This window comes from Cotesia glomerata, linkage group LG1 (assembly GCF_020080835.1).
Source record: "Cotesia glomerata isolate CgM1 linkage group LG1, MPM_Cglom_v2.3, whole genome shotgun sequence".
NCBI classification, from domain to species: domain Eukaryota; kingdom Metazoa; phylum Arthropoda; class Insecta; order Hymenoptera; family Braconidae; genus Cotesia; species Cotesia glomerata.
The window spans coordinates 34,626,294-34,651,626 of NC_058158.1; the positions used below are offsets into that span (position 1 = coordinate 34,626,294).

Sequence of the window (25,333 nt, forward strand, 5' to 3'; positions counted from 1 at the left end):
ATTATAGGATAGTAAAGTAAGAATCTATGTGACCGACAATTTTTGTCTGTTCAATTGTTGGTATAATAGATTAAAAAAAATGAAGCGGGTTATTTAATTCAACAAAAGTTAACCTCCAAAAAAATTACACGATTTAATTGTTAAACAAATAATACAAGCGATAATTGACAGTCAAATAATAACAAAAAAAAAAAAATAAAATAAAATAATATTACAATATTTAATTTTGACGCGTCTGACAGTTTTGGTTCAGGAAAGAAGAAATTACATTCTTCTCTGTACTGTTTAAAGAAAAAAAGTTTAAACGAAGAATATCTTTAAAGAGATGAAAAATAATAAAAATACTAATTACTATGAACAAAAATTATTTTAATTGTTCAATTATATTTATTTAGGAGTATATATATATATATATATATATTTACCAGTAAAAAATTAATTTTAGTTTCGACTTGTTCAAAGATTAAAATTAATTATAATTATATTACAACGAGTTGATGGATAAAATATAAATTATTCAAAATAAAATGAAGAAAAAAATATTTTAAAATTCATTGACATATGGCATTGGATAATTCATATATTCTTCATAATTCTCACTATGCTTTGATGTAGGTGGATTGAAGTAATCTTTTACAGATACAAATTTGGCACCTCCAAAAGTGTCAAGCACTGCGATGAAGAATATTTTTAATTTAGCAAAATAAAACTCGTGATCTAAAAATAATAAAAATAAAAATAAAAATATTATTATAAACATCGACAAGGTAACGAATTAATTTTAATTAAAAAAATTCACCTCTTGGCATGTACTTCAAGCTAGGATGACGTCCGTAAATTGCATCCTGCGCAACAACATACTCCGGTGATTTATGATCAATCTATATTTTAATTATTAAAATAATTAATTATTTATAATCTGCCTTAAACAATTTTATCTGCAATAAATAAATGACACTGAAGTTAGCAGACGTCTAAAAATTTTTGATTTTTTTTATTAATTAAATTACAACTAAAAAGATATTTATAAAAAATTGCACTTATAGTTTTTCAAGTTCTTTACATGTGAAATTTTTTTTTTAATTGTTTTTTTTTTTTTCAATAAAAAATTTTAAAATTTCGGCTAACTTCATTTTCATATAAATAAGGGATACAAACCGCTTGAACTTTTCCGCTTAAAATAGTACGCGCGCATCGCGGATCTATTGGTTCCATTTCTTTGTGAATACAATAAGAACCTTGAGCCAAGGTCACCATGAGCGTCGCACGTGCGTCTTCCTACGATTTGAAAATAGATTAAAATTCCTCCTTTCACTTTAATAATGCTTCCGTTATCATAGTGATCTTATCACTAGACTTTGGTTTAAGCTTAAATAATTTATAATTACATGATACAAAACAAATATTAAGTAATACATACTTTCAGGTCTTTTGATGTAAAGTCCAAGGGAGTGAGGAACATGTAAGGAACTCCAGACCCGTTACCACGCGGTCCGTCGCTCAAAGCCACGACATTTGCAAACGGAAATGATGCTATTCCCTGTTGTCTGCTGATAGTAGCCACGGAGGTCCAATCTATGGATCATAAAATAATTACTTTAACTCTAGTTATCAATAATTATCAACATGAAGCCTAAAAAAACCTGTTGAACACTTACTTGACTGATTAACGACATACCGGCCCACCAAAGCCGGATGATCCTCTGGAGGTAAATCACTTATGTCTTTAGCTGAGTATGCATCAAATTCAGCACTTTCTCTTTTTGAATCATCATCAACAAAACCAAAATTATTATTTTTTTTGTAGTGATTATTCAGCTTGCTAAATTTCTTCCACTCTTGAAAATCTCTGCACTCTTCATATTTTCGCCAAAGTTGCTCATCATCTTCCGAGTTCCATGGTGAATATCGTTTTTTCGCGTTGGCAAAATTTACTTGCGAATAAACAATAATAAAAAAAAATGTTGCAAAAACAACCAGCTTATATTGGCAACTCATTGCGGTTCAACGAAAGAAAAATTTAAACTACTAAATATAGGAGTTCTTAAAAGAACGTGATACGTGACAAACGTTACGAATTCCGGTTACTAATGACCGTGTGAATTAGTCAAGAATCATGTTTCAGATCCGAGAGAGACAGACATATATACCTATCAGTATCATAGAATATTTAAGCGTTTGATTGGATTGGGACAATGATGCCATTGGCAGTAGTAATAATATATATCTATATTAATTTTATCTATCTAGTGAATTTAAGTTTCAGTAAATGCCAGCTTGCTTTTTTTAACAGCGCACTGATTGGATCATTTGAAATAGTCACATTAATTTTATTTTTTATTTTTTAGTGGGATTATAAATAAATCATTCTTCATTTTACACTGTATATTAAATACTTATTGACGTCCATACATCTACATATCGGTCAACAAACCGTTACAAGATAGACTCAAAAATAAAATAAATAATATTAAATTACATTAATTTAAATGAAATGCTGGATGTAATCAAGAGTCTCATTAGTCATCAATCAATGACTAATTTTGGGTGAATAACATCTCTGAGAAAGGATTTTTGAATAATAAAAAATACCACTCGGTCTCACCCGAAATGGAAGGTAGATTTTATTTGATATAAAATTCATTTTCACTATTACAATTTGTTGAAAACAAAATTTTTAAATTATTTACCATAAAGAAATTCTATAAAAGTTTTCTTGGTGTGTTGATTATTTGGATAATTACTTGGACTAGTTTGAAGATGAGCAAAATTTATATTCGATTTTTTAATAATAAATTATCAATCTTTATGTCTACTTGATTCGAGGTGATATGAATATTTTGATCATTGATAATGAAAATTAAATTAGTCGATATCTAAGAATTTTTAGAATTTTTTTTTATTGGAAAAATTATTAAAAAAAAAATCAAAAAAAAATTTCATTTGTAAAAAACTTGAAGTGCAATTTTTAAAAAATATTTTTTTTGTTTTAGTTTTTTCAATAAAAAAAATCAAAAAATTAAAAAGTCGGCTAACTTTATTATTATTCATTGATAAGTAAAAAAATTAAGTTAATTAAATATATTTAATTTTAGTTATAATATCGAAGGTAACAAAGAAAAGAAAATCAATGTTATGTGCATCAAATGAAAGGAAAAATTTCATAAGCTTTCACATGAATTTTTCGAAAAGTAGCTATCTTTTTTCAATCGAAAGTTATTCATCAATAAAGCCACAAAAAACGTGATTTTCTTGTGAAAATTTTGATAATTTTCAAGAGCTACTACACATTGCCTGAAAATGGTTCAATATTAGATTAGATTAGATTAATCTTTATTTATGCCAGAGCACAGGCCAAATGGCAAATTTACGAATAAAATAAAAATATACAAAAAAATAGATTTATAAAAACAGTAATTGTAAGTACAATAGAGAAAAGTTTCAAAAAAAAATTTTTTTTTTTTTGCTTAAATGTTATAGATTATCGATTCAACAATAGACCTCTCAACTTTCATAAAATAACTAAAAATTTACGAAAAGTCAATGTTATATACTTCAAATTAAAGATAATTTCATAAGTTATCACATAAATTTTTCAAAAATTAGCTATCTCTTTTCAATCAAAAATTACAAATTAATGAAGTTACCAAAAACGTAATTTTTACTATTTTGAAAATTTTAAATAGCCGCCATTTCTAAACTAATTGACCGATTTTGCTCATCTTTGAACTCGTTCAAGGTAATTACTCAAAGAATACGTGTACCAAGTTTCATAAAGATCGGTTGAAGACTTGTGCAGATATCCTGATTACAAGGTCGGTTGTATTACACATACATGTATAAATTTTTTAACCAATGGTATTTTTAGAACTTACTTGACTAATTATGACATATGATAGCAAAACCAGGTGAAAATTCCACCATGAGGACTAGTTAGATGGCAATAATTAAATTTCTAACGAAATCTACCTTAAAACCAAAGTGCTCGTGAAGAAGGCTCAGGTTTGAAAACCCGAAAGAATGTAAATTCAATGGAAGTAGTGGAGTAGACGGAGGAAGTAAACATAAAGGTAAAGCTAAAGTATACGAATAAATAATATATAAAGGAACGAAACTGGCACGATGTCCGGGGCGTCCAATGGGCAGGTCTCTATGTATGTAGGTCATCGTCTAACTGTTTCACGTACCGTTTCAATCCTCAGCTACTCCCTCGTCATTTATATCCCGCTTATAACGTCTCTTTTATGCCTGGTTCAACTGGTAACTCTTCTTGTTCTTGGTCTTGCTCTTGGTCTCGGTCTCGCTTTTGGTCTTGTCTCTTTTTCCACTGTCACACGTCCTTTTCTCAATCTTTTTTCACTTAGTTTACCTCTCATTTTTCTTCAACCACTTCCTCTATCTCAGGTACCTCCACCTTCAGCTCCTTCTATTTAGTCGCATTTGCTCTCCCTCTCACCCGGCGGCAATCAGCTTCGAAAGCAACGGATGCACTACTCCCAGCTCAGTCGTCTTCGACAGCTTACCAAGGACGCGTAATCTTACCCGAGTGTCTTCTATTTCTACCGATCCAACGAGTCGAGAATAAAAGTATCCTGAGGATGCTTCCGCTCGTACACACGTCAATGGACTTTTAATTACCTGTGATTCAACATTTTTGTTTTATACTTACACGTATTTATTTATTTATTCATTTACAACAGGTAAATTTATTCATTTATTTATTAAATTAAATCATCCTTTATTAAGCTTGACATTCGAATCTGAAACCTGACCTGGCCTGTGTCCTACTTCAGGACCAGGCTACCAGCCTGCATGTTGAATTTAATTTTCAAATCACGTTCTGCTCGAAGTAACTCGTTGAATAATTTTACATAAAGCCGGAACAATAAATAAAAAATAATTATTATTTTATAATTTCAAAATTAGTATTTTGTAATTTTACTTTCTAAAATTATTTGCAAAACAAAACAAAGAAAATAATAAAATTGTTGACATTTATTTTTATTTTAGATGATGGCGAGTCACTTGAGAATGTTGAAATTGTCAGCATTTTTTCTGGGAATTACCTTAGTCGCTGGAGACTCATTGATGGGTGGACACTTGGACAATAAAAAATCATCATCGGAAACCGGAAATTCGCTACGTTATAGAATTTTGAACGGTCCCTATGCTTTTAATGGCGGGCAACCGTTCTCCCTGGAGAAGGATCCCGTTACTGGTCAAATCGACTTTAATAAAGCGCCGCCGTTGACGGCATACAATTATACCGGTTCGTATGATATTAACAACACCGAGAATGAAGATGATGATGATAATAACACCAACAACAATGACAGTAATAATGATGACAGTCAAACGGAAAATGAAGAAAGCGAGAATGGCCAAGAGGAAGCCAATGACACACATTCAGCCTCAGACGATGAAGATCAACAAATTCCAAATGAAATAAACCCTTACTCTCCGAGTTTTCATGACTTTTTAAACCTACCTGTTCGGTATTCTGACCACGAAAAATATCACAGCGATAAATACCCACTTATATCCAGCTCGTATGCCAACACAAAGGTTCAAGGCGGCAGCGGGAACTCGGCTTACAACGCATACATTATAAATAATCATAAAAATTATCATGCCGGTGGCGAGGCCTCGACTTCCCAGTCGTATTCAATGACCCGCAAGCCTTACGTACCGAGAATCACCACACGGAGGCCAAATACGACTGTCAGGACAACTCCGTCAACTTCCACTACTATCAAGCCCAAGCCAATCATCAGAACTACAACAACAACAACTACTACGACTACTACAACTACAACACCTAGACCAACGACTACAACCACCACGACCACTCCAAGTACAACCACTAAAAAACCGACCACTGAACCAGTTACTACCTGGAAGCCTTCCAAGTTACCACCCATGATTAACAGGTATGACATTGATTACGGTGATGCATTATTGCCGATTGAAAAAATTCAAAATTCAGCACCTGGTAACAGAGAGGAAATATTAATCCACGATCATAATGACAATAACAATGACAGTGACTATGAAGATCACTACGAAGAATATTTTATGGTTGAATCTACTCCAAGAACAAGTACGTCTACTTCTACTACTACTACTACTACTACTACTACAACTCCTTCTACAACTACGATGACAACTACAACAAGTACTACAGAGGCTCCAACAACCCAGACGACACCCAAACCAACTCCAAGACCAAGTTCTGAAAATCTAGAACCAAAACGACCTGTCCTGGTAAATAATGTCAGCGAGGAAGGATACAGAGAAACTAATGTTGAAATGAACCGTCCGCAGTTGATAAGTCTTAACGGAGTTGGAGATAATGATTACCCGGGTCACGGAGTGAATCATCCGAGTTATTCAGGACTTGTCGTAGAAAGTGCTAGTAATGTTATCGTGCCGCCTGATCAAGACACCATATCATTTGTCCTAGGTAATAAGCAGAATGTCCAGGGTACTTACTACGCTCACGGCAGTGCGATACCTGAGTCGCCTTACGGAGACGTAGGATCTGTCAGGCCGCTTGAAACAGGTCACACTGTTGATTTATCTATAGGACGCCCGGCGATAGCGGCTCCTATCGCGAATGACGGACACCAGTATCCTAATCAGATGGCTCAGGATCGGTACGGGTCTTCTAATGATAACGCGCAGAAGTGGTGGTACAATAATGAACATGCGGAGAAATCACAGAGTGTCACTGAGAAAGTTAAAGATGATAACATCAATGTAGTTGCTGGGTATCGTGTTGTATTTCCCACCTCAGCTCCGGAAATTTCTTCAGAAATTTCTTCAGTTCCCAGTTCTGAGACTTTGGGATTATCAACTACGATGCCTTCTCAAGAACCCGGACTCGGAGAACTCTCTGAAATTCTTACACCACCAGCGGTGGATGCTTCTAGACCCTTGATTCTAGGCCAGCGACCTGACTATCATCATCCGCCTTACCATCATTACCACCGCAGACCTGCACCAGAAGTTCCAGCTACGCATCTACGTCTCCCGTTGGCTCCCAATGAAAATAGCTATAAAATTCGCCAAAAGCCCAGCAGCCTTCCGAACATTCTGCCGCAATTCCGCCCCGGGTCTCAGCGACGCGGCAGCGAGGTAATTGGAACAATGCTTGTGTCTAACCCTGGAAAATACCCGTCGAGAGTTACAATAAGAGGTCCACCGCCACAGCAACAGCCTCTACCGCATCATCGCGGTCCACAGCGACCAAGACCATTACCACCATCACCGCATCTCCAGCCACAATCCCATTTACCACCCCAACTACATTTACCTCCGCAATCACATTCGCATTTACCGCCAGGACATATTTCACCACCGTCGGCATATCTTCAGAGACTGAGCCCGCCTCCACCTCCGCCAGTTCACGCACTGAGATTGCCTACACCTGCTGCGCTGATTGGTAATCCAGAAATTTATAGTCCAGTCACGGAAAGTATTCCTCTGTCAAAAGATTCTCCGCATCGTCGTAATGGAATCAATAATAACATCGAAGGAAAGTTAGACGAACGTAATCGCCTGGCTTTCGCAAACAATCAGCCGCTGAAATCTCGGCTGAATGATGAAGACAGTGAAAAATTAACTGCTGAAGCTCCAGCAATGCCTCCAAGAGCTCCGCTGTTTACTAAGAGGAAAAATGGAAACTCTAGTGTAGCAACTCTGCAGATGATTCAGCACCTGGGAGCTAAATCTTCAGAAAGTGGTGAAGATAATAAAGGTCAGGGTGATAGTGATGGTAATCATAATGGTAATGATGATGATAATGACACAGCAAATCGTCGCGGTGATGAAGCTCCGGTTTACGTTGTCTATCCGGTGAAAGGTTCCATAGATATAAATGATGACACGGATAATTCTGCAGACAAGCGGCCGATGGATGAGAGCGTTGTAATTGGAACTCACGGGCCTCAGAGACCTTTGCCTCCAGAAAATTTAACTGATGAAGATAACGATGAGATAGTGCCAAGTGTCCCGAGCTTGCCACCTTTGCCCGTGCGCTTGGCTTCGGATTTCCCGTATGCTCTCGAGAAACCTGATCCTTCTTTATTTATAAATCAAGTTCATGAAACTCCGTTGCTTGTTCCTACGGAACAACATGAACAGCAGACGGAAGATGGTCCCTTTGATGATAAATCATCCAGCAATCAAGATGGAGATGCAAGTATTAATATTATACCTTATTTGCAAGATCATCAGCCATTTGCTATCAAACCCAATGCTATTTCGACGACTCTTCAGCTTCTTTCGGGCTCTTCTGGCTCGTTGTCGTCATCAACGTCTTCGTCTACTGCGAATCCTATCGCTTATGTTTACACACCAACGATGCGAGCTCCATTAAGGAGGCAAAATGAATCTTATGAAAGAAATCCGATTCTTTTGCCATCACAGCAGCCTTCGAGTTCATCCAGTTCTGCTCCGTCGCCGCAAAATTTCATGGCGCCTTTTGTAGCGAGTCTCAGTGCGGAAATGCCTTCGAAAAATGGATGGAGCGTTGTAACGGGTGATCCTTTTATTCCTAAGGAGTCCAATGATAGAATTGATAAAAATGATGAAAAAAATCATGAGGATGAAGTTCATGCTCATGCTGAAGATAAAAAAGATACTGATGGGCGGAATGGTAGTAGTAATACGAGTACTATGAGTTCTATTGGTGAAGATGATAAGAAGAATAATGAAGAAATTGAAGATAGTAATAATAAAAATATTTTTGACTCGGATAATTTTAAACCGCAATTGTTCAGTGGGTTCCAACCGATCTTTGAATTTCCTTCTGAAGAAATGCCAGGAGGTATGACGCATGCTGATCCTGCGATGATGGAAAAACCAAGAGGTACTAAATTTGATCATTGATTTAATTGGTATCAGGTGTCTTGATCCTCCGACAAAATATCAAAAAAAAAAAAAAAAAAAAAAAAAAAAAAAAAAAATTCCCGAGACTAAATCAGCTGCCCAATTTTAAAACACAGTAACTGCAAAATTTTTATACCTTATTTTTTTTAGTATTGCTGCATTTCTTATAACTTGTAGACCTTAATTTCAAGTATTTTTTTTTTTTAATATTTATATTCAAATATTTTCTATTCATAAATCAAATTTTTTATCAATTTAGCGCGCAAATTTTTTTTTAATAAGAAAAATTTTTAAAAATCTTAAAATTGTCAGTTACTGTGTTTTGAAATTGGCAGCCGAAATATCCCACAAAATCCATGATAAAAAGGCACAACACGGTAACAAGCTTGTAATTGTTTTATTAAAAAATTTAATTATTTAAGATATTTTATCCGGGGATATTTATTTTGGGGATATTTTATCGGAAGATCAATAATTATGGAACCGATTAAATTAGCAAAGACTTACTTGAATTAGATACTTATTTTAAAAGAAGAAATATAATAATTTTAATATTTATAAAATATTTTTCATTTATCGACTGATATTTTATAATAATGATGTGAAAACTGAAATTTAAAAAACAGTTTAGATAAATAATTTTGTGATCTCTGCACAATTATTAACACATTGGTATATATATAATATATAAATAATTATTTTGTATATGATGATATTGATATAATTATATTTATTTAGTGGAATGTTTATTTTTGTACGTACGCATTAGTATCAATTTAAATTCTTTATAAAAAAAAAAACAAACAAATTTCATTGGTAGTATTTGCTTACGTACGAATTTATAATTTAATTATAACAATAATGGAATAAATTTCTATTAGACCTAACTGTATATATCTTTTTGCTTTATATATGCATGATGAATATAAATAAAAATAAAAAAAATAGAAATCATACATACGTAAGAGCGACTAGATATTAATATAATTGTAATTTTCATGTCGCATAGTTGGAAAAAAGTTAATACTAAACTATGTCAACTTGTAGATTTAAAATAAATAAATAAATGATAATTGTAGTGAAAAAAAAGTTTAACAAAAATTATAATTTGAAATCCTTTTGCTAATTTATAAATGCATTTTCCCTAGAGTATTTTTTATATAATTTGAGTATAATTCATTCTTTTAATCATAATTAAATAGAATAAATTGAATAGATTTAATCAACTACCAAATAATCGGAGATCAAGTTTTAATACTACTTCACCCGTGTTAACTTCGTGTAATTTAATTCTCTTTTGAATGGGTCCACATGAATCTTTGCAGTCCTTCATTATGTCTGAGACTCTTATTTCCGCTCGCCCGAGAAAATCTGAATAATTAAATTTAAAAAAAGTAAATATTTAAAACATAATTAAGTAATTAAATAATTATAATTTTTTTACCGTCTGGAGTATAATAGCCTTTGTCGAAGACAGTAATGCAGAGTGTATCTTCATGGAGATCTTTAACTAAAAATTGCATCGAGGTATCCCACATCGGACAATTAGTACCAGGTACAACTGGAGTTCTTTCTTCTTGAGATCCCATTGAGACATTACAGAACGCATTGCATTTGCCTATTAATTAATTGATGAATAATTTATTAATTAAATTTCAATTTAGTGCTTGTCTAAGGGATAATGCACTTGCAGTTAGTGCGCGTGCAAAGCTTGATGCAAATAAAAATCGAAAATCTAAAAGTGATATTAGTCCGAAGAAATTTTCTTAGTCAAGATTACCTTTCTTAGTTAAGATTAAATCTTCAGCTTCTACAACTACTAGAGATAGGCGTCCTTCTAGAGGTTTCCTGCGAACTACAATCATGCCGTGCTATGTGTTAATATACTACGTGTGCAAAATAATTTAGAAAAATAAGGAAATAAAAATAAAGTTAAGTGCTTAAAATTAATGAAATATATAAATGTTAATATTTAATAATAGTGATTTAGAATAAAATTTAATTAAGCAGAAAGCAAAGCAAAATATACGGCGCTCTTGGAGTAATAAAGCTAAGCCACGCATCCGGCTTACCAGCTGACGCCTTCAAGCTGCTTCCTTGGAGGACTGTTACGAGGATACGACCACAAGAGCTAAATTGCGCTTGTCCTGTATTACCGCACAATGCGAGACATTAAGTAATTACAACGATATTATTAATAATTTTATTATTTTAAAAACGTTTGAACGAAAAAAATTAATTATTGTAACAAACTTACGGGAGCGTTGACGTTGCAATAAATTTTTTTCGTTTTTAGCAAACTGTTTTCTTGCCTCGCGAATTTTTCTAGCCCACAATGTACACTCACTCGCAGATGGGGCCAGTAAAATAATAGGTCGTTTGCTCGAATCTCGTAAACCAAGTGTCCTAGATGCGTCTGACGTAGGAATTATATTGCCGTTCGGTTCGGAGTCACCAATCATAGATAATTCGTTTAAAAATATCGGCTACAATTAAAAAAAATAAAAAAAATTAGGTAAATATATTCGGGTTGATTGTCGGCATTTATATGTTAAGTTTATAAAATAAATAATGGTACTGAAGTTTGCTGACAATTTTTAATTTTCTTAATTTTTATAACAATTAAAAAAATTTCCACTATCACTTTTCAAAGAAATTTTTATAATAAATAAATTGATTATAATTTTTTTGGTAATTATTTACAAGTGGGATTAAACATTTTAATTTTCATTTTTTTGAATGAAATTTCTATTTGATTTTATTGATATATTTTTTTTTGAAAAATACATAAAAAAAATGAACAATTAAAAAAAAAAAATTATCACAATTTTAACAAATTTTCAAAAAAATTTGTAATTTTTTAGAAAATTGTGACATTCAACTCTTTTTTTTTTAATTGTTTATTTTTTATGTATTTTTCAAAAAAAATATATCAAAAACATCAAAAAAAAAAAAAAAAAATAAATAAAATAGAAATTTTATCCAAAAACATGAGAGCCAAAATTTTTTCCAACTTTTAAAGGCAAAAAAACTATCGAAATCTTTATTTTTTTCTTTCACGACATTTTTTATCATAAATGCGCTGTAAAAACAAGCAAAATAAAAAACAAATTTGAAAATTTTAATTTTTCACCTTGTAAATAATTACCAAAAATTATTTAACTATTTACTGATAAAATTTTTTTTTTAACTTACTTTTCTGTATAGTTTAAATTTGTTGTTTTCATTTCTTTCAAACGAAAATTGTTGTCCTGAAGGTAATGTCTTCAGTGGTTGAGCAAAAAGTAAAAAATCGTTGGTGAGAAATGCAACGAGTTCTTTGCCACTTTTAGCCTAAGCAAAAATCATAAAGATAATTGACGCGAACATCATAAATGTGAAAATAAGTTTAACGAAAAAAGTTTAATACCTTGTGAAGAATTCCATAGTGTAATAACTTTCTTGGACCAGCTGAGTTTGTTAGAGAATTAAATACAAGTTTTTCCTGCAAAACATCTTCATTATACGCTATATGAGTCTGTAACCATTCCAGTCTATCACTGTTCTCTTTTTCTCTGACACCTTCGTTCACTTGTATACAAAATTCCTCGGCTTTTGCTAACGCTTCTTGTAAATACTGTCTGTCTGGATGTTCATTCGGCGTATACTCTAATATCTACAATCAATCTTAAATTATTTACAAGCTCTTACATATTTTTTTTTTTTTATAAAAATAATAAAAATAAATTACTTTATTAATAATAAGGGGGTATTTGGTAATTCGTTGCATTGGTTTTATCAGAAATGAACTTAGAGGCATTCCTTTGGTACGAGGATCTTGCTGGCATGCCTGTGCAACTGCTACAAATTCGGGTGACGTTTCTGTTAAGCTTTGGAGGTACACAGCCGCTGAAATTTGACAGCTACAAAATCTTACGTATGCTGACATACGTGGGATCTATAAATAAAAAAAATTAATCAATATATTAAATTAATTTAATTAAATTAATGCTAAATATCATTGTATTTTTATTATAACTTTTTACTTATTATTATAAACTTAATAATTCTTCCATTATTATTACCATCATTACTAATTTACGACGTCTTTCTTGTATGCATATTCACTTCAATCACTTTATAAAGCAGATTGGTGTTAATTTACTAAATAAAATATATTTTTAGAGCAGAGTATAAAAACTTACATTTTCACACAAAATATCCCCGATCAGTCTTACAACACCGTCTTCACTGTTGTCTCTTCTTATCCTCAACGTTCTGAAAAATAATTAATTTAGAAATTAATTAATAATTAAATAGAAATTTAATAATTCATTTTTACCTCAAGAAATTGTCATTACAAGCAATAATATCGCGCCAATTAACAAAAATTCTTTCTACTTCGTCGACAGTGAGAACGCAACTTTGAATCAAAGGCTTTTCAAATACCTAAAAAAAAATAAATGAATAATTATTATTATTAAATATATGTAGAAAAATTTTTTATAAAGAAAAAAAATTTATTTACTTCATGAACAAGAATCATGTCATTGATATAAGCCTCTTCAGTCGCAATAAGTTCCTTAATATACTCTTGTCGCTTTCTCTCCATCGGATCCAGCATTGAGATAGAATAATTGTCCAATCTAGAGTTATTGTCATCATCTGTAAACAAAATAAAAAATTCTTACCAATTCTACATGTTCAAATAATCATCTCCTCACTTACCAATAGAAAACCGGGCGATTGCATTATTCACCGAGGAAGAGAACTTGTATTTTTATTTTCAATTTCATCTTGATAATTTTTCTAAATATTTTTAATGCATAGAAAAAAATAACTGACTCTAAATTAAAATACTATCTAAAGGATTTAATTTTCAACAGGACAACTAACAAATTACTCTAAAGTATCAATATAATAAAATAAAATAATTAAAAAGACGGATTTAATTTTGCAACAGATAGACACTTTATTCGAATCGTCATGTGCGAGTTAGCTATACTTTTATTTAAATCATTTATATTTGTTTCCATATATAATAATTTCTTTTATTTCTTAAATGCATGTGATATATATGATATGATCTATATGCGTGTGTTCCGCACCACTCAGATATTTTGTATACAATTGGGGTAAATGTGAACAAATATTATGAGACAAATAATACCAATATCTATCCATTAATTATGGTTATAATAATAATAATTAATAATATTAATGTAATAAATATATTAATAATAATTACTATCCAGTTGTCTCATCGACAAATTTTTGTTCACACTTTAACAATACGACGTATCCATGATATATATGTTTACATACGCAAATAATTAATTTGCCACATAACAGAGCAAAATTTTATTTTATTCTTATTCCAACGATACAGGATAAACAAATGAACATACGTATAGCTTCTTTCAATAAGTAACATTTTATAAGGAATGAAGAACAGAGGTAACGCGCGACACGCGTATATTTTATATAATTTTTTTTTTTATTTTTATGTTTTTTTTTTCTAATCATTTCTACTACGTAGCACAAGTTATAGGCATATTGACACGTCTCACAAAAGTATTAATACAACTTCCCGAAACGTTTTTTTTTTTATTCTCTAACCAACTAACGGGCTTATATTAAAGTTCTTTGCATAACATATATTATTGTTCTGATATATTGTTGTTTTTATTATTATTGTTATAATAATAATTTGTTCATAAGAAAGCGGACCATGATTTTGTGTGTTTGACTTTGCACTCTATTAATGGACCTAGATGAATATGGTGAGACATGATAGTTCATTGATCACAAAAAAAATCAAACAATATTTGGAAATTAATTCAAATCGTCAAATTAATAATAATAATGCTACTGAGCACTCAAAAAAAAAATAGAACCTAATAATAAATAATAATATACAATGTAACATTATATTAACAAGATTCAATTATTGGTATAGACATATATTAATTATCTTTGTATCTAATACTCAAATTAATGACGCCTGGCGTAAAAAAGGTGTACAAAAAATAAATAAAATAAAAAAAATAGTCAGGCTTGTTAATAAATCTAAAAAAAAGTCTACAGTTAATTCCTTGAGCTTCAATTAATCATATTAATAAAAAAATAATAAACACATAGGATATAACAATGATCTAGACTTATGATCGAGAAAATAATACCAAACTTTTTGTTTCAGATCTAAAAAATACTATTAACTGTATAATGAAATGTTAATTAATCAATAAATAATTTAATAATTTATGGCATATATTCTTTGTATATATATATTTATGTGTGTATTTATATATATATATATTTTTCTTTATATCCTTTTTTTTTTTTTTTTCACGCATAAACGATGCGCGTAATGGCCATTGGATAATTGTCGTTGTAGTGTTTTCCCAATAACTTTTTTAAAAATTAATTTTTGATAAACGCAGAAGCTGGCTTTTAAATTGTTTATGTAATGTTTAATTTGCACTATTGTCGTACAATGTATTTAGTTTGTAACCTGTGATGTAGTACTCTCTGCTGCTATCCTTAGGCTGCATGTCAAGCAGAGACGAAATTTTGAAAAATTAGTGATAATGAGAAAGGACAAGGCAACGATAATTGTTAGTCATAAACACTAATTATATCATACATAAGTTAAAGTGAGCGATGATTATTTAGTTTGTTTTTTTTTTTTGTTTATTAAACAATCTCGTTTTATTTTAATTAAAAAACGAGAATGTTTATTTACCCTGTGAAGAACGGACGGACAAGCTGGCAATAGACAAATGTAATATAAACTAACGTTAGAAAAACAGTACCTACTTTTCATTAATTATTAATTATAATAATAGCAATAGTAATGTTTATTATTGTAGCAATAAATAATAAATAAATAAATAAAAAAAAGCGACAGCAGAATCAACTCTTTCTATCAAATTAATTTTAATTTTAATTTTAATATATTGGTATTATTTTATTATCATATCATCACGTTGTCGTTATAGCGCTCGTCCGTCCATTCGTAATTACTTATAAGAGATTCTTTTTTATCATCACTGATAGAATCACGCTTATAAATTGCGTACTAGTAGACTACTCACACATGGGTGTCACGTAGTTGCTAGGAAATATTCCGCATACTCCGTTAAGATCACCTTTCCACCAAGACTCTTCTTGCTTTGACAAAACAATTATTACGTCACCTTTCTCGAAGCTCAGTTCGTCATCATTTTGAGCTTGATGTGGATACAATGCCATTACACGTTCTATTAAAATAAATTCAATCAAATTAATACGGATGTAAAATATTCAATAAAGTAATTGATAAAAAAAAAAAAAAAAAAAAATTACTAACCGACATTAGGATCCGTTGGAGAATCTTGATAACCATGAGATACTGGAGTACTTCTATTACTACTACTTGTTAGTGGCTTAACGTAAGACGCAGGGAACCATCCAATTTGACGTTTTTTACCTCGAGCCTACAAGTAATAAAATTATAATATCAGTAATAGTAAGTAATAACAGATATTTATCAATATGATTACTAGGTAAATTAATGAAATAATACTGAAGTAATAATACCTGTAGCTCGCCTTCCCACCATCCAGAATCAGTCTTCTTCCTGATCATAATTAGTTGTCCTCTTTGCAAATCGAGTTGTTCGGTACTTGTTGCTTGGTAGGGTGCAATTACCTGGACAATCTCCGGTTTCTTTCCTCGGGTCTATAAATATTTTTTTCATTCAATATAACAGTAATAATAATTTTAAAAATAGAGTAATCAGCTGTAAATATTAAAATAAAAAATGAAAAAAAATTATTTTAGAAAAATTATTGAAGAACAAAAAAAACTGAAAATTAACAAGTATGTACGTCGATAAAAAGCAATACAAAAAAAATAGTGATTACATAAAAGCCAATAAAATTCTATCGACGAATAAAGTGTTACCTTGTAGTACTGCATCAGTGAGTAATACGGGCAAATAGGAGTGATCGATGATAGTCCAATAAACGCAGCATCCAAGAAAATAAAATTGGAAAGCCCACCACAATTAATTAATAGTTCACGTAATTTTATAAGTACTTGTTATATTTATTCCATCACCTTTATTATTAAAAATTTATTCAATAGGTTCTTGGCATTTATACGGCTTATAATTTCCTCCGTTTCTAGTATCATCTCACAATAGTTAAATTATGATAAAATTGTCAATTATTAAATTAATAAAATATAAAATATAACTAATTTAAATCAGGATGTTGTAGACCAAAATGATGTTATATTTTTTATTTCATTTATTTTAACATATTAATTATTTTAGCATGTTAAAATAAATGAAATAAAAAACATAACATCATTTTGGTTTACAACATCCTGATTTAAATTAATTATAGAAGAATTTAGACCTGATTAGAGCAATAATATTAAATATAACTTTTAGTAATTCAAAACAATTTCACACCGTCTAATTAGTCTCCAATAAAACAATAGCTGATCAGTTGAGCTTTTCTCTCACTCTCGAACGTTGGCCGAGATTATTATACATGAATTTAACAGTTGATGTTTGTAATTGAGGTAATTTATCAGTACAGTTAAATTAGTTTAATTTGATCTGTTAATTAAATTATTACTAATTTTTAATGTCTATAAATTGTGAATGTCTATATAATTGAATTGTAATTATTATTTTACTGTCAGTTGTAGTACCTGAGGAAGCTGCGAAAGTGGCGAAACATTGTATGAAAATTAAATAAACATCAAATATTAAATATCCTTAAAACAAGAACCTATTGAATGTATTATGAACCATGGATAAGACATTAAAAATTTAATTATTAGCAAAATTTAATTATTGTATTAGCATAAATAAATTTACCAAAATAAATAATCTGAATGAGAAGGACAAGTTTCTTATATTAATAACGATGTCATTACCTGCTGAGATGCCATTGCTGAGAAATCAGGTAATTCAGCCCGATCTTCAGCAGCTTGTCGTTCATCTTCAATCTGTTCTGCGGTTTTTTCCGCCGACTAAACATATAAATCTAGCTTAGCACAAAGGTGCTTGTGTTTATGAGGAATGTTAGTGAGGAAAGATTGTTAATTTAATTACTTAAACATACACTCACACGGTGTAAGACAATACTGTTTAGTTATTAGACAATAAAAAGATAAAATAAAACAATTTTAAATTCCTCATAATACTCACAGGCGTTCCTTGAGATGTAGGAGCAACAACATCTGCCACAGTTGAAGCAACAGTTTCTACAGGAACCTAGAATAATTAAAACCATAATTATAATAATTTATTTTTTGCCTACTTAATAAAGTTTAATGTTAGTATTACTAACCTGATTAATATTTGGTTGGCATTTTTCAACATAATTAGACGGGAAGAATCCACTTCTGTTGCCAATAGTTCCAGTCCACCAGTCACCTTCGCTCTTAGTCACCTCAATAATTTCACCGTCAGTAAAGTTCAAATCATCTGGTTCCGCCGAAGAGTAAGGATAGAGAGCCACATAATAATTATCACCAGTACTGGTGTTTGTTAAAGTAGTAGCAGCAGGAGCGGCCTCAACTCTTACAGTAGTGGTCTCTCCCAAAGACCCGGCGTCAGAAACATTCTCAGGGACCTCAGCGATTTCTTCCAATGGCCTCTTTTCTACGCTGTCTTGCTGGACAAATGTTTTGTTGTCATCATACTCAGAGTCCACCGGCTCGACATACGACTCAGGGAACCAGCCAGTATGTCCACGGATCTCACCGGCCATCCACCCGGGCTCTTGATTCTGAACTGGCGGAACTAATATAATATCACCGGGTTGGAACGATATCTCTTCCTCATTTCTCGCTACGAATTCATACAGAGCACGGTATTTTCTAACTCCAGATTCATCATCAACAGCAGAAGTAGTAACGGGTGCATTGTCAACCGGCCATTCATCCTCATTGACAGGCTCATTTTGATCAGTTGAACCCCAAGCGCTCTCTGCCCAAGCACTACTTGTGTAATCAATACCTCCAGAGCTCTCAACTTTTTCACGTAATTCCAATATTTGAGAACGTTTATTGTCAAATGACGAGTAAAGAGTTTTACATTCATTAATAAGAGTCTTCATACGATCTCTTACATCCTGTAATTGTCCATTATTATTTTCAATATCAGCCATCTTGTCATTTATTTGCTGTTGCAGGTCAGCTATTTTATCTTTCAGCTGCTTCAATGTTATTTGTTTATTAGCAAACTGCATTTTCATAGCTTCTTGTCCAGCAGAATCTTGCGAAGCATTCATTTTATTTTTAGCTTCTATTTTAGCCTTCTCTTGACTCAATGCAAGCAATCGCTGATTCTGTTCTCGTAATTTCTTCTTCAAATCATTCATCTCCTGAAGCTGACTATCGCGAGTCGAGCGCATACCATCGATAGTTGTTTTAACACCCGATACTCCATTACGAGTGTCACAAATTTTTTGCGAAAGTTCCTTAACGCGTTCATTAAGTGACGTAAGCTCAATAGTCAGCGTCTGATTTTTAGCTTTTAATTTAAGTACAATGTCTTGTTCTTTTTGCCGTTGTGCTTGAAGCTCTTGAGACTTTTGAGTTTCCCACTCAAGTTGTCTTTGTCTCTCCATCTCTTTTCTCGCAGCCTCGCGTTGCTCTTGCGCTCTCAATCGCTGCTCCTCTTTCTCCTGTTCAATTTCACGCTGTCGCATCATCTGTTTTTCAATTTCAGCTTGCCGACGTCTCTCCTGCTCAAGTCTAATCTTTTCTTGTTTATCAGCTTCCTCACGTTCTTTGCGCTCGCGTTCCTCTTGCTCTTTGCGCTGTGTATCTTGTAAAGTTTTCCGACGACGCTCCAATTCAGCTTGACCTTTTTCAAAGTTTTCTTTCCTCTTGTCCTCGAAGGAAGACTGCGGCATGCCTGCCGACGGATCGACAGTTTCCGGAAGACCCTGAGATGAAACACTGCTTTGACGCTGACGACGGAAAGTCGGAGGTACTAAATCCGGCGATAGACTAGTCGGAATAGTTTCTCCGGCTTTAGCCATGTCACAGAGATGCATTGCTAGAACAAATTCTTCGCATCCCAATCGACCGTCTGAATCCATGTCAGCTAGAGTCCAAATTTGAGCGAGAATTTTCTGATGCAACTGCGACTGAACCATGATATTTCTCGCTTGTGGTCCTGACAAGTAACCAGTTCTCGTTCTGTCCCAAGTATTGAACAATTGGGTGTATTTAAGTCGCGATTGTTGTGGAACAGCCCAATCTACAGGTGGTGAACCAATGGAATTCTGACTATGTTGACTATGTTGGCTATGTTGGCTGGACTGACTATGCTGAGAATCCATAGATCCAACTCGATCAATACTCGGTGGCCGTGCTGTGGTGCTCAATGGTGTATTTGTAGACACTGGAGTCTGAATCATACTAGCATTACCATTCATCCCAACGTTTGCTTGAATTATTGGTTGTACTGGGGAAATCCCAGTTCCAGGAACCTGAGGAACAACTCCAGGTATTGATGGAACAGTACCAGGAACAGATGGAATCATTCCAGCTGTTGGTACCGTTGGCATAACTCCCACTGTATTATAGTATGGAGCTTGTGGAATTGTAGAACTTGTAACAGATGGAATAGCTCCTGGAACAGATGGAATAGTTCCTGGTACAGAAGGTATAGCTCCAGGTATAGATGGAACAATTCCAGTGGTAGGAACGACTCCCGGCATTGAAGGAACACCACCAGCAGTAGGAACGACTCCTGGCATTGAAGGAACAACACCAGCTGTAGGCATAACTCCTGGCATCGATGAAACAATTCCAGCTCCTGGTATCGGTTGAATCAGTGGCGCGACAGTTTGTCCCATTCCAAAAGCTGCCATTGGAGCGGGATTGGTGTTAAGTGGTACTATCGGTGCTGCTTGAACCATACCCATTGAGGAAGCTACTGAAAGTGGTTGCATTGAACTGGCAGTTATTGATACAGCTACCGGGCTGTTTGGAAATGAAGGCGGTGCTGGTTTTGGCGGCGTAGCAATACCAGTTGTAGCTGTGAATCCACTACCTATAAATATTGTTATTTTTTAAAATATAATATTTCTTAGGAATTTTCTGTTGATGTTTTTTCACGATAATTATTTAAAATAACAGTGATGTTAAAGCATGCACGAGAAAAGGTGTCAAACATTGATTGGGGACATACCAATACTACCAGGAGGTGCAGGTCTTTGAGGCGGTGCTCCAACGTTGGTAGTTGTTATAGTATTTGCATTTCCTTCGTGTTGCAAGAAATAATATTTGCATTTTACATTATGAAATTGTGCATTTTGTGTTAGAAAATATTTAGATAGAATAAAATAAATAAAGTTTTTTTTTTAGATTATTTATGAAGGAATAAATTAACTAAAGTCAAACTATTTAAGTGATAGAAGCAGTAAGAGTAATTATTTTATGTAGATAAATAGTTATACAAACAGATAGACACACAGACAAATAACAGACAGATGATTGTAGAGATTGATCACATACCCATGAAGGGTGGTGCAGGCCGAGCAGGTGGTTTTGACGATGTCTTATTAATTGTACCCAGCACCACACCACTAGTACCCAAATTATCCCTAAATTGACGTGAGGCTGTGTTGCATCATGCAAATATAATAAGATGGCATTGAGGATTTCTATATTTATCTAATATATGTCATCACAAGTGCAAACTAATTAATTAATTGTTAGTTCATTTGTGTATTATCTAATTATCTAGCCTATAATTTTAGTATTACTCTAATAGCCATAAGGGCCAAGAGTGAATTTGTTAGAAATGAAAAATAAATAATTTACCAGCAGGTATTTGAACTGGAACAACAGGTCTCACGGCTGGATTTGCAAGGGGTACTGTTGCTGTTGCTACTGGAGATATACCTGGTACCACAGGACGTGGTACTGCTGCTAGAGGCTGAGGTACACCTCCAAGATTTACTAGCGAGCCTGTCTGTACTTGAGGCTGGACTGGTACACCACCATTTATAACAGCCGGAACTGTACCTAGGTTAAAAAATAATTAAAAATATTAATTTTAGTCTATATTATTAGGAGAATAAGAAAAATTTTGTTTCCAGGATAGTCATATGATAAAATCGGTTTTTTTAGTAAAATTTAGTGTCATTGCAAAGGTCTTGATTTGAATTTGTGCCTTTTCAAAATTTCTTATCATTCTTATCGATAAATTTATTATGATAAGTATTTAGGCTGCATTAAAGAATGCTTTATCTCTAGATACATACAGGTCGACGCTCTCTGTATTGGACCTCTCTGTATTTGACCGCTCTCTGTATTTGACCACATTCTTCCTCTGTACTTGACGATTTTACACAGCTCTTATGGACAAGGACGAGTCAAATACAGAGAATGGTCCTGTACGGGCGAGTCAAATACAGAGAGCGTTGACTATAAATAAGAAATGACCTTATATCTTGTGAACTATTGACATTTTTAAAGATATAAGCTCATCCCGATGTTACACTCATCAAGACCTTTCATTTGAGTACCCACATCAATTTTTCATATATTTATATATATTATAAGTATGAATATATAAAAAATATATCAAAATGCATGTGGGTACTCAAATGAAAGCTCTTGATGAGTATAACATCAGGATGATCTTATATCTTTAAAAACGTCAATATTTAAGAAAATACAGTGCAATTTAACAAAAATCATTACTTAATAAAGCAAAATTTTATTTATTTATAGTTCACAAGTCACGGCAGTCACACAGTGACTACAAGATTCCTAGTTCCGATTAAATGAATAATTATTCTCGTACCTGGAAGTGGAACTTTCAAGCTTTGAATAAGCGATGGAGGCAAGCTTGGAGGAACTTCCATCCCTCGCAACTTCAAGTGTATCAATTTACAAGCAATGCTGAACTCGTTGATGTCCATTTTTCCATCTCCGTCGGTATCGGACAGTGCCCTGTAACAATAAATTATAATTATGATTAAGACATTAATTTTCATTTAAAATAAATACACGATAGTAAAAATATATTGTACCATATTTTTCCAAGTATGGAAGGTGGTAATTGTGACCTTAGCAAAAATCCTTTTGCTTGTTCTCCAGTAACAACTCCATTATTTGGTTTAAGAGCTTCAAATTGATCTTTAAATACTAATCTTTCACGTGGTTGGATCACCCACGGATCAATACCTTAAATAATCATTTGACAAATAAAAATCAATTATAATATATATAATCAAATCATAATACAAAAAAAAATTTATTAATATATATATTTACCCGGTGCTTGTGGCACGGCCATTCTGTAAATGATTGATTTATAGTTATCAGTACCTGTAACAAACATTAATTAACTACAGATAAGCTATCAGTGAATCTTAATTTTATTAAAAGTAATAATACAAGAACTTGACCCTAACCTCTGTATGTAACTACGGTAAATTTCAATATGAGTTACAATTACAATTACAGTATTAAAAAAGAATAAAATATATAGGTCAATAAGTAAATGATATCGAGGTTGAAAAGGGGGCGTTATCAAGCATGGGTCAACTTGTCAAAATAACTACACGAAAATATACAACAAATATAATATAATAAAAGTCATAACCACGTATAATGTCAAAAGCCATCAACTAATAAAATGACATTATTGGTCCTAAACTTATTGACTTATCATCTGCGCCGAATGACACAAATTCAATAAAATAAATTTTAAAATTAATAGCAATTATATCTACATTTATATTATTATATAAATTATACTTTTGTTCTAAACACCTTCTAGTTATTACACCGACAGGCGAAACAGCGTCATTCCATCAACTTGTCGTCACAGAGTAGCAAAGTACTTGAGTTTTGCTCTCTAATCTAATTCCTCAGCTGCTCTTAGTTCCTCTTTTTTATTCAATACGACAGTATCCACAATTGTTCTTAGATTAAAAACTGATAGCAGGTTTTTGTCTAGCGGAAGAAGAAATTGTCACCGCTTACAGTAATCTTGATTATTATTTTCCGTACTAAAAAAAAAAAATATATATATAGACGTATACTTAGTTAGTGATTTTTTTTCTCAGAAAACCGATTGAATAAAATGAACCTGTACTGTGCAGCTGACGACCACTGCCCTCGTACCACAATTCACTTTCTTCTCCCTCTGCCTCGGCTCTCTTGGTCTTTCTTATTTGACAGTATGTTCTTGTATCTTTTTTCTTTACTCTACACCACCGATCCAACACCCAGCAATTTTTTCTTTTTACTTTGTATTGTATAGGCTTAAGTATTTAAATGTGTGTGTGTCTGTGTGTCACTGTACATTAATTCCATACAATTGCAATGGTGGCGCTGATTGGCCGAGAATTGCAAGAGATATTTGATTGGTTGCTGAATCTGAACAGTAGGTAATATCGAGATTCAAACTCTCGACTCACAAAAATCGATTATGACACATTAAAGTTAGCAGTCGCTTAACAATTTTTTCATTTTTAATTTTATTTATCAAAAAAATTATGAAAATTAAGTTAGCTGACATTTAAAAATTTTTATAATTTTTTCTACTGAAAAAAATTATTACAAACAATTAAAAAAAAAATTTGACGTGTAGAAAATTTGAAAAATTGTAAGTGCAATTTAAAAAAAAACATTTTTTAGTTCTAATTTAATAAATGATGCAAAATCAAAAAATTAAAAATGTCGGCTAACTTTATTATTATAAAAAATTTGTTCCAAAAAATTATTTTTAAAAAATTGCATTTTTTATTTTTTAAAACTTCTACATGTCAATTTTTTTTTCTAATTTTTTTTGCCATAATTTATTTGCTATAAAATTTTTTAAATTATCAAATATATGATAATAATAAAGTTAGCCGACAATTTTATTTTTTTTATTTTGCTTAATTTATTAAATTATAACTAAAAAATATTTTTAAAAAATAGCACTGTAGTTTTTGAAGTTTTCAACAAATGAAAATAACTTCAAAAATTTTTTTTAATTTTTTTGTTATAATTTTTTAATAAAAAAAATCAAAAATTTTTAGATGTTGGTTAACTTTATTATCATAAATATATGGTAAATTAATTTATAATACTAAAGTTAGCCGACGTTTTTAATTTTTTAATTTTTTTTTCTCTTATTAAATTATAGCTAAAAAAATTTTTTGAAAAAATTACACTGATAGTTTTTAAAGTTTTTTACAAATGAAAATTAATTTTCATTTTTTTGTAATAATTTTTTCAATAAAAAAAAATTCTAAAAATTTTTAAACGTCGGCTAACTTAATTTTTTCATAAATCGATTCCAGCAAAGTCGACCAACAGCTGATCGATTTAAAGTCACACCACTTTACCAAACAGATGACACTTTTGTAATCGAGTGTTGCCGTGTTGCTGCTGGCTGATAGTTTTAAAGAGTTGAGTTTGCCGGCTGTCTCCTACACTG

General features: G+C 32.0%; 3 protein-coding genes across 8 annotated transcripts; 1 reads left to right on the forward strand and 2 right to left on the reverse strand.

Annotated features, from left to right (window-relative positions):
• Window positions 1–490: 490 nt before the first annotated feature.
• On the reverse strand, window positions 491–2,155 carry LOC123272486 (protein CREG1). Its single transcript, XM_044739332.1, has 5 exons — window positions 1,659–2,155; window positions 1,421–1,575; window positions 1,159–1,278; window positions 800–881; window positions 491–717 (listed from the first exon to the last, which is right to left on the reverse strand). The coding sequence occupies exons 1-5, from the start codon at window positions 1,996–1,998 to the stop codon at window positions 545–547; spliced, it is 870 nt and encodes a 289-aa protein (XP_044595267.1). The 5' UTR covers window positions 1,999–2,155; the 3' UTR covers window positions 491–544.
• A 1,496-nt stretch (window positions 2,156–3,651) lies between these two features.
• On the forward strand, window positions 3,652–8,932 carry LOC123272458 (myb-like protein U). 2 transcript variants are annotated; one of them, XM_044739236.1, is made up of 3 exons: window positions 3,652–3,815; window positions 3,909–4,700; window positions 5,011–8,932. In XM_044739236.1, the coding sequence occupies exon 3, from the start codon at window positions 5,011–5,013 to the stop codon at window positions 8,890–8,892; it is 3,882 nt and encodes a 1,293-aa protein (XP_044595171.1). In that variant the 5' UTR covers window positions 3,652–3,815; window positions 3,909–4,700; the 3' UTR covers window positions 8,893–8,932. The 2 variants fall into 2 exon arrangements, with proteins under 2 accessions (XP_044595171.1, XP_044595180.1); XM_044739245.1 differs by having other exon boundaries at window positions 3,909–4,070.
• A 393-nt stretch (window positions 8,933–9,325) lies between these two features.
• On the reverse strand, window positions 9,326–25,331 carry LOC123272429 (intersectin-1). 5 transcript variants are annotated; one of them, XM_044739192.1, is made up of 27 exons: window positions 25,242–25,331; window positions 23,996–24,285; window positions 23,662–23,915; window positions 23,176–23,229; window positions 22,932–23,085; window positions 22,703–22,851; window positions 21,715–21,918; window positions 21,406–21,510; window positions 21,080–21,151; window positions 18,222–20,941; window positions 18,080–18,145; window positions 17,806–17,901; window positions 16,819–16,827; window positions 16,453–16,593; window positions 16,223–16,349; window positions 15,969–16,133; window positions 13,400–13,536; window positions 13,214–13,320; window positions 13,077–13,149; window positions 12,623–12,829; window positions 12,302–12,547; window positions 12,088–12,225; window positions 11,150–11,378; window positions 10,965–11,039; window positions 10,673–10,747; window positions 10,337–10,510; window positions 9,326–10,263 (listed from the first exon to the last, which is right to left on the reverse strand). In XM_044739192.1, the coding sequence occupies exons 4-27, from the start codon at window positions 23,195–23,197 to the stop codon at window positions 10,115–10,117; spliced, it is 5,640 nt and encodes a 1,879-aa protein (XP_044595127.1). In that variant the 5' UTR covers window positions 23,198–23,229; window positions 23,662–23,915; window positions 23,996–24,285; window positions 25,242–25,331; the 3' UTR covers window positions 9,326–10,114. The 5 variants fall into 5 exon arrangements, with proteins under 5 accessions (XP_044595127.1, XP_044595145.1, XP_044595136.1 ...); XM_044739210.1 differs by lacking the exon at window positions 10,673–10,747 and having other exon boundaries at window positions 23,677–23,915; XM_044739201.1 differs by lacking the exons at window positions 23,662–23,915; window positions 23,996–24,285; window positions 25,242–25,331 and adding an exon at window positions 23,316–23,441.
• Between the last annotated feature and the right edge of the window lie 2 nt (window positions 25,332–25,333).

Bases quoted from the DNA above. Each gene is read 5' to 3' on its own strand.
- LOC123272486 (XM_044739332.1), bottom strand. From the start codon at position 1,998: ATGAGTTGCCAATATAAGCTGGTTGTTTTTGCAACATTTTTTTTTATT. The intron at 1,279-1,420 runs GTATGTATTACT...TTCAAATCGTAG, and splicing joins TTACATCAAAAGACCTGAAA to GAAGACGCACGTGCGACGCT. The intron at 718-799 runs GTGAATTTTTTT...TATTATTTTTAG, and splicing joins CTTGAAGTACATGCCAAGAG to ATCACGAGTTTTATTTTGCT.
- LOC123272458 (XM_044739236.1), top strand. From the start codon at position 5,011: ATGATGGCGAGTCACTTGAGAATGTTGAAATTGTCAGCATTTTTTCTG.
- LOC123272429 (XM_044739192.1), bottom strand. From the start codon at position 23,197: ATGGCCGTGCCACAAGCACCGG. The intron at 12,830-13,076 runs GTAAGTTTTTAT...TTTTATTTATAG, and splicing joins GGGATATTTTGTGTGAAAAT to ATCCCACGTATGTCAGCATA. The intron at 10,748-10,964 runs GTAAGCCGGATG...GCATGATTGTAG, and splicing joins CAGCTTGAAGGCGTCAGCTG to TTCGCAGGAAACCTCTAGAA.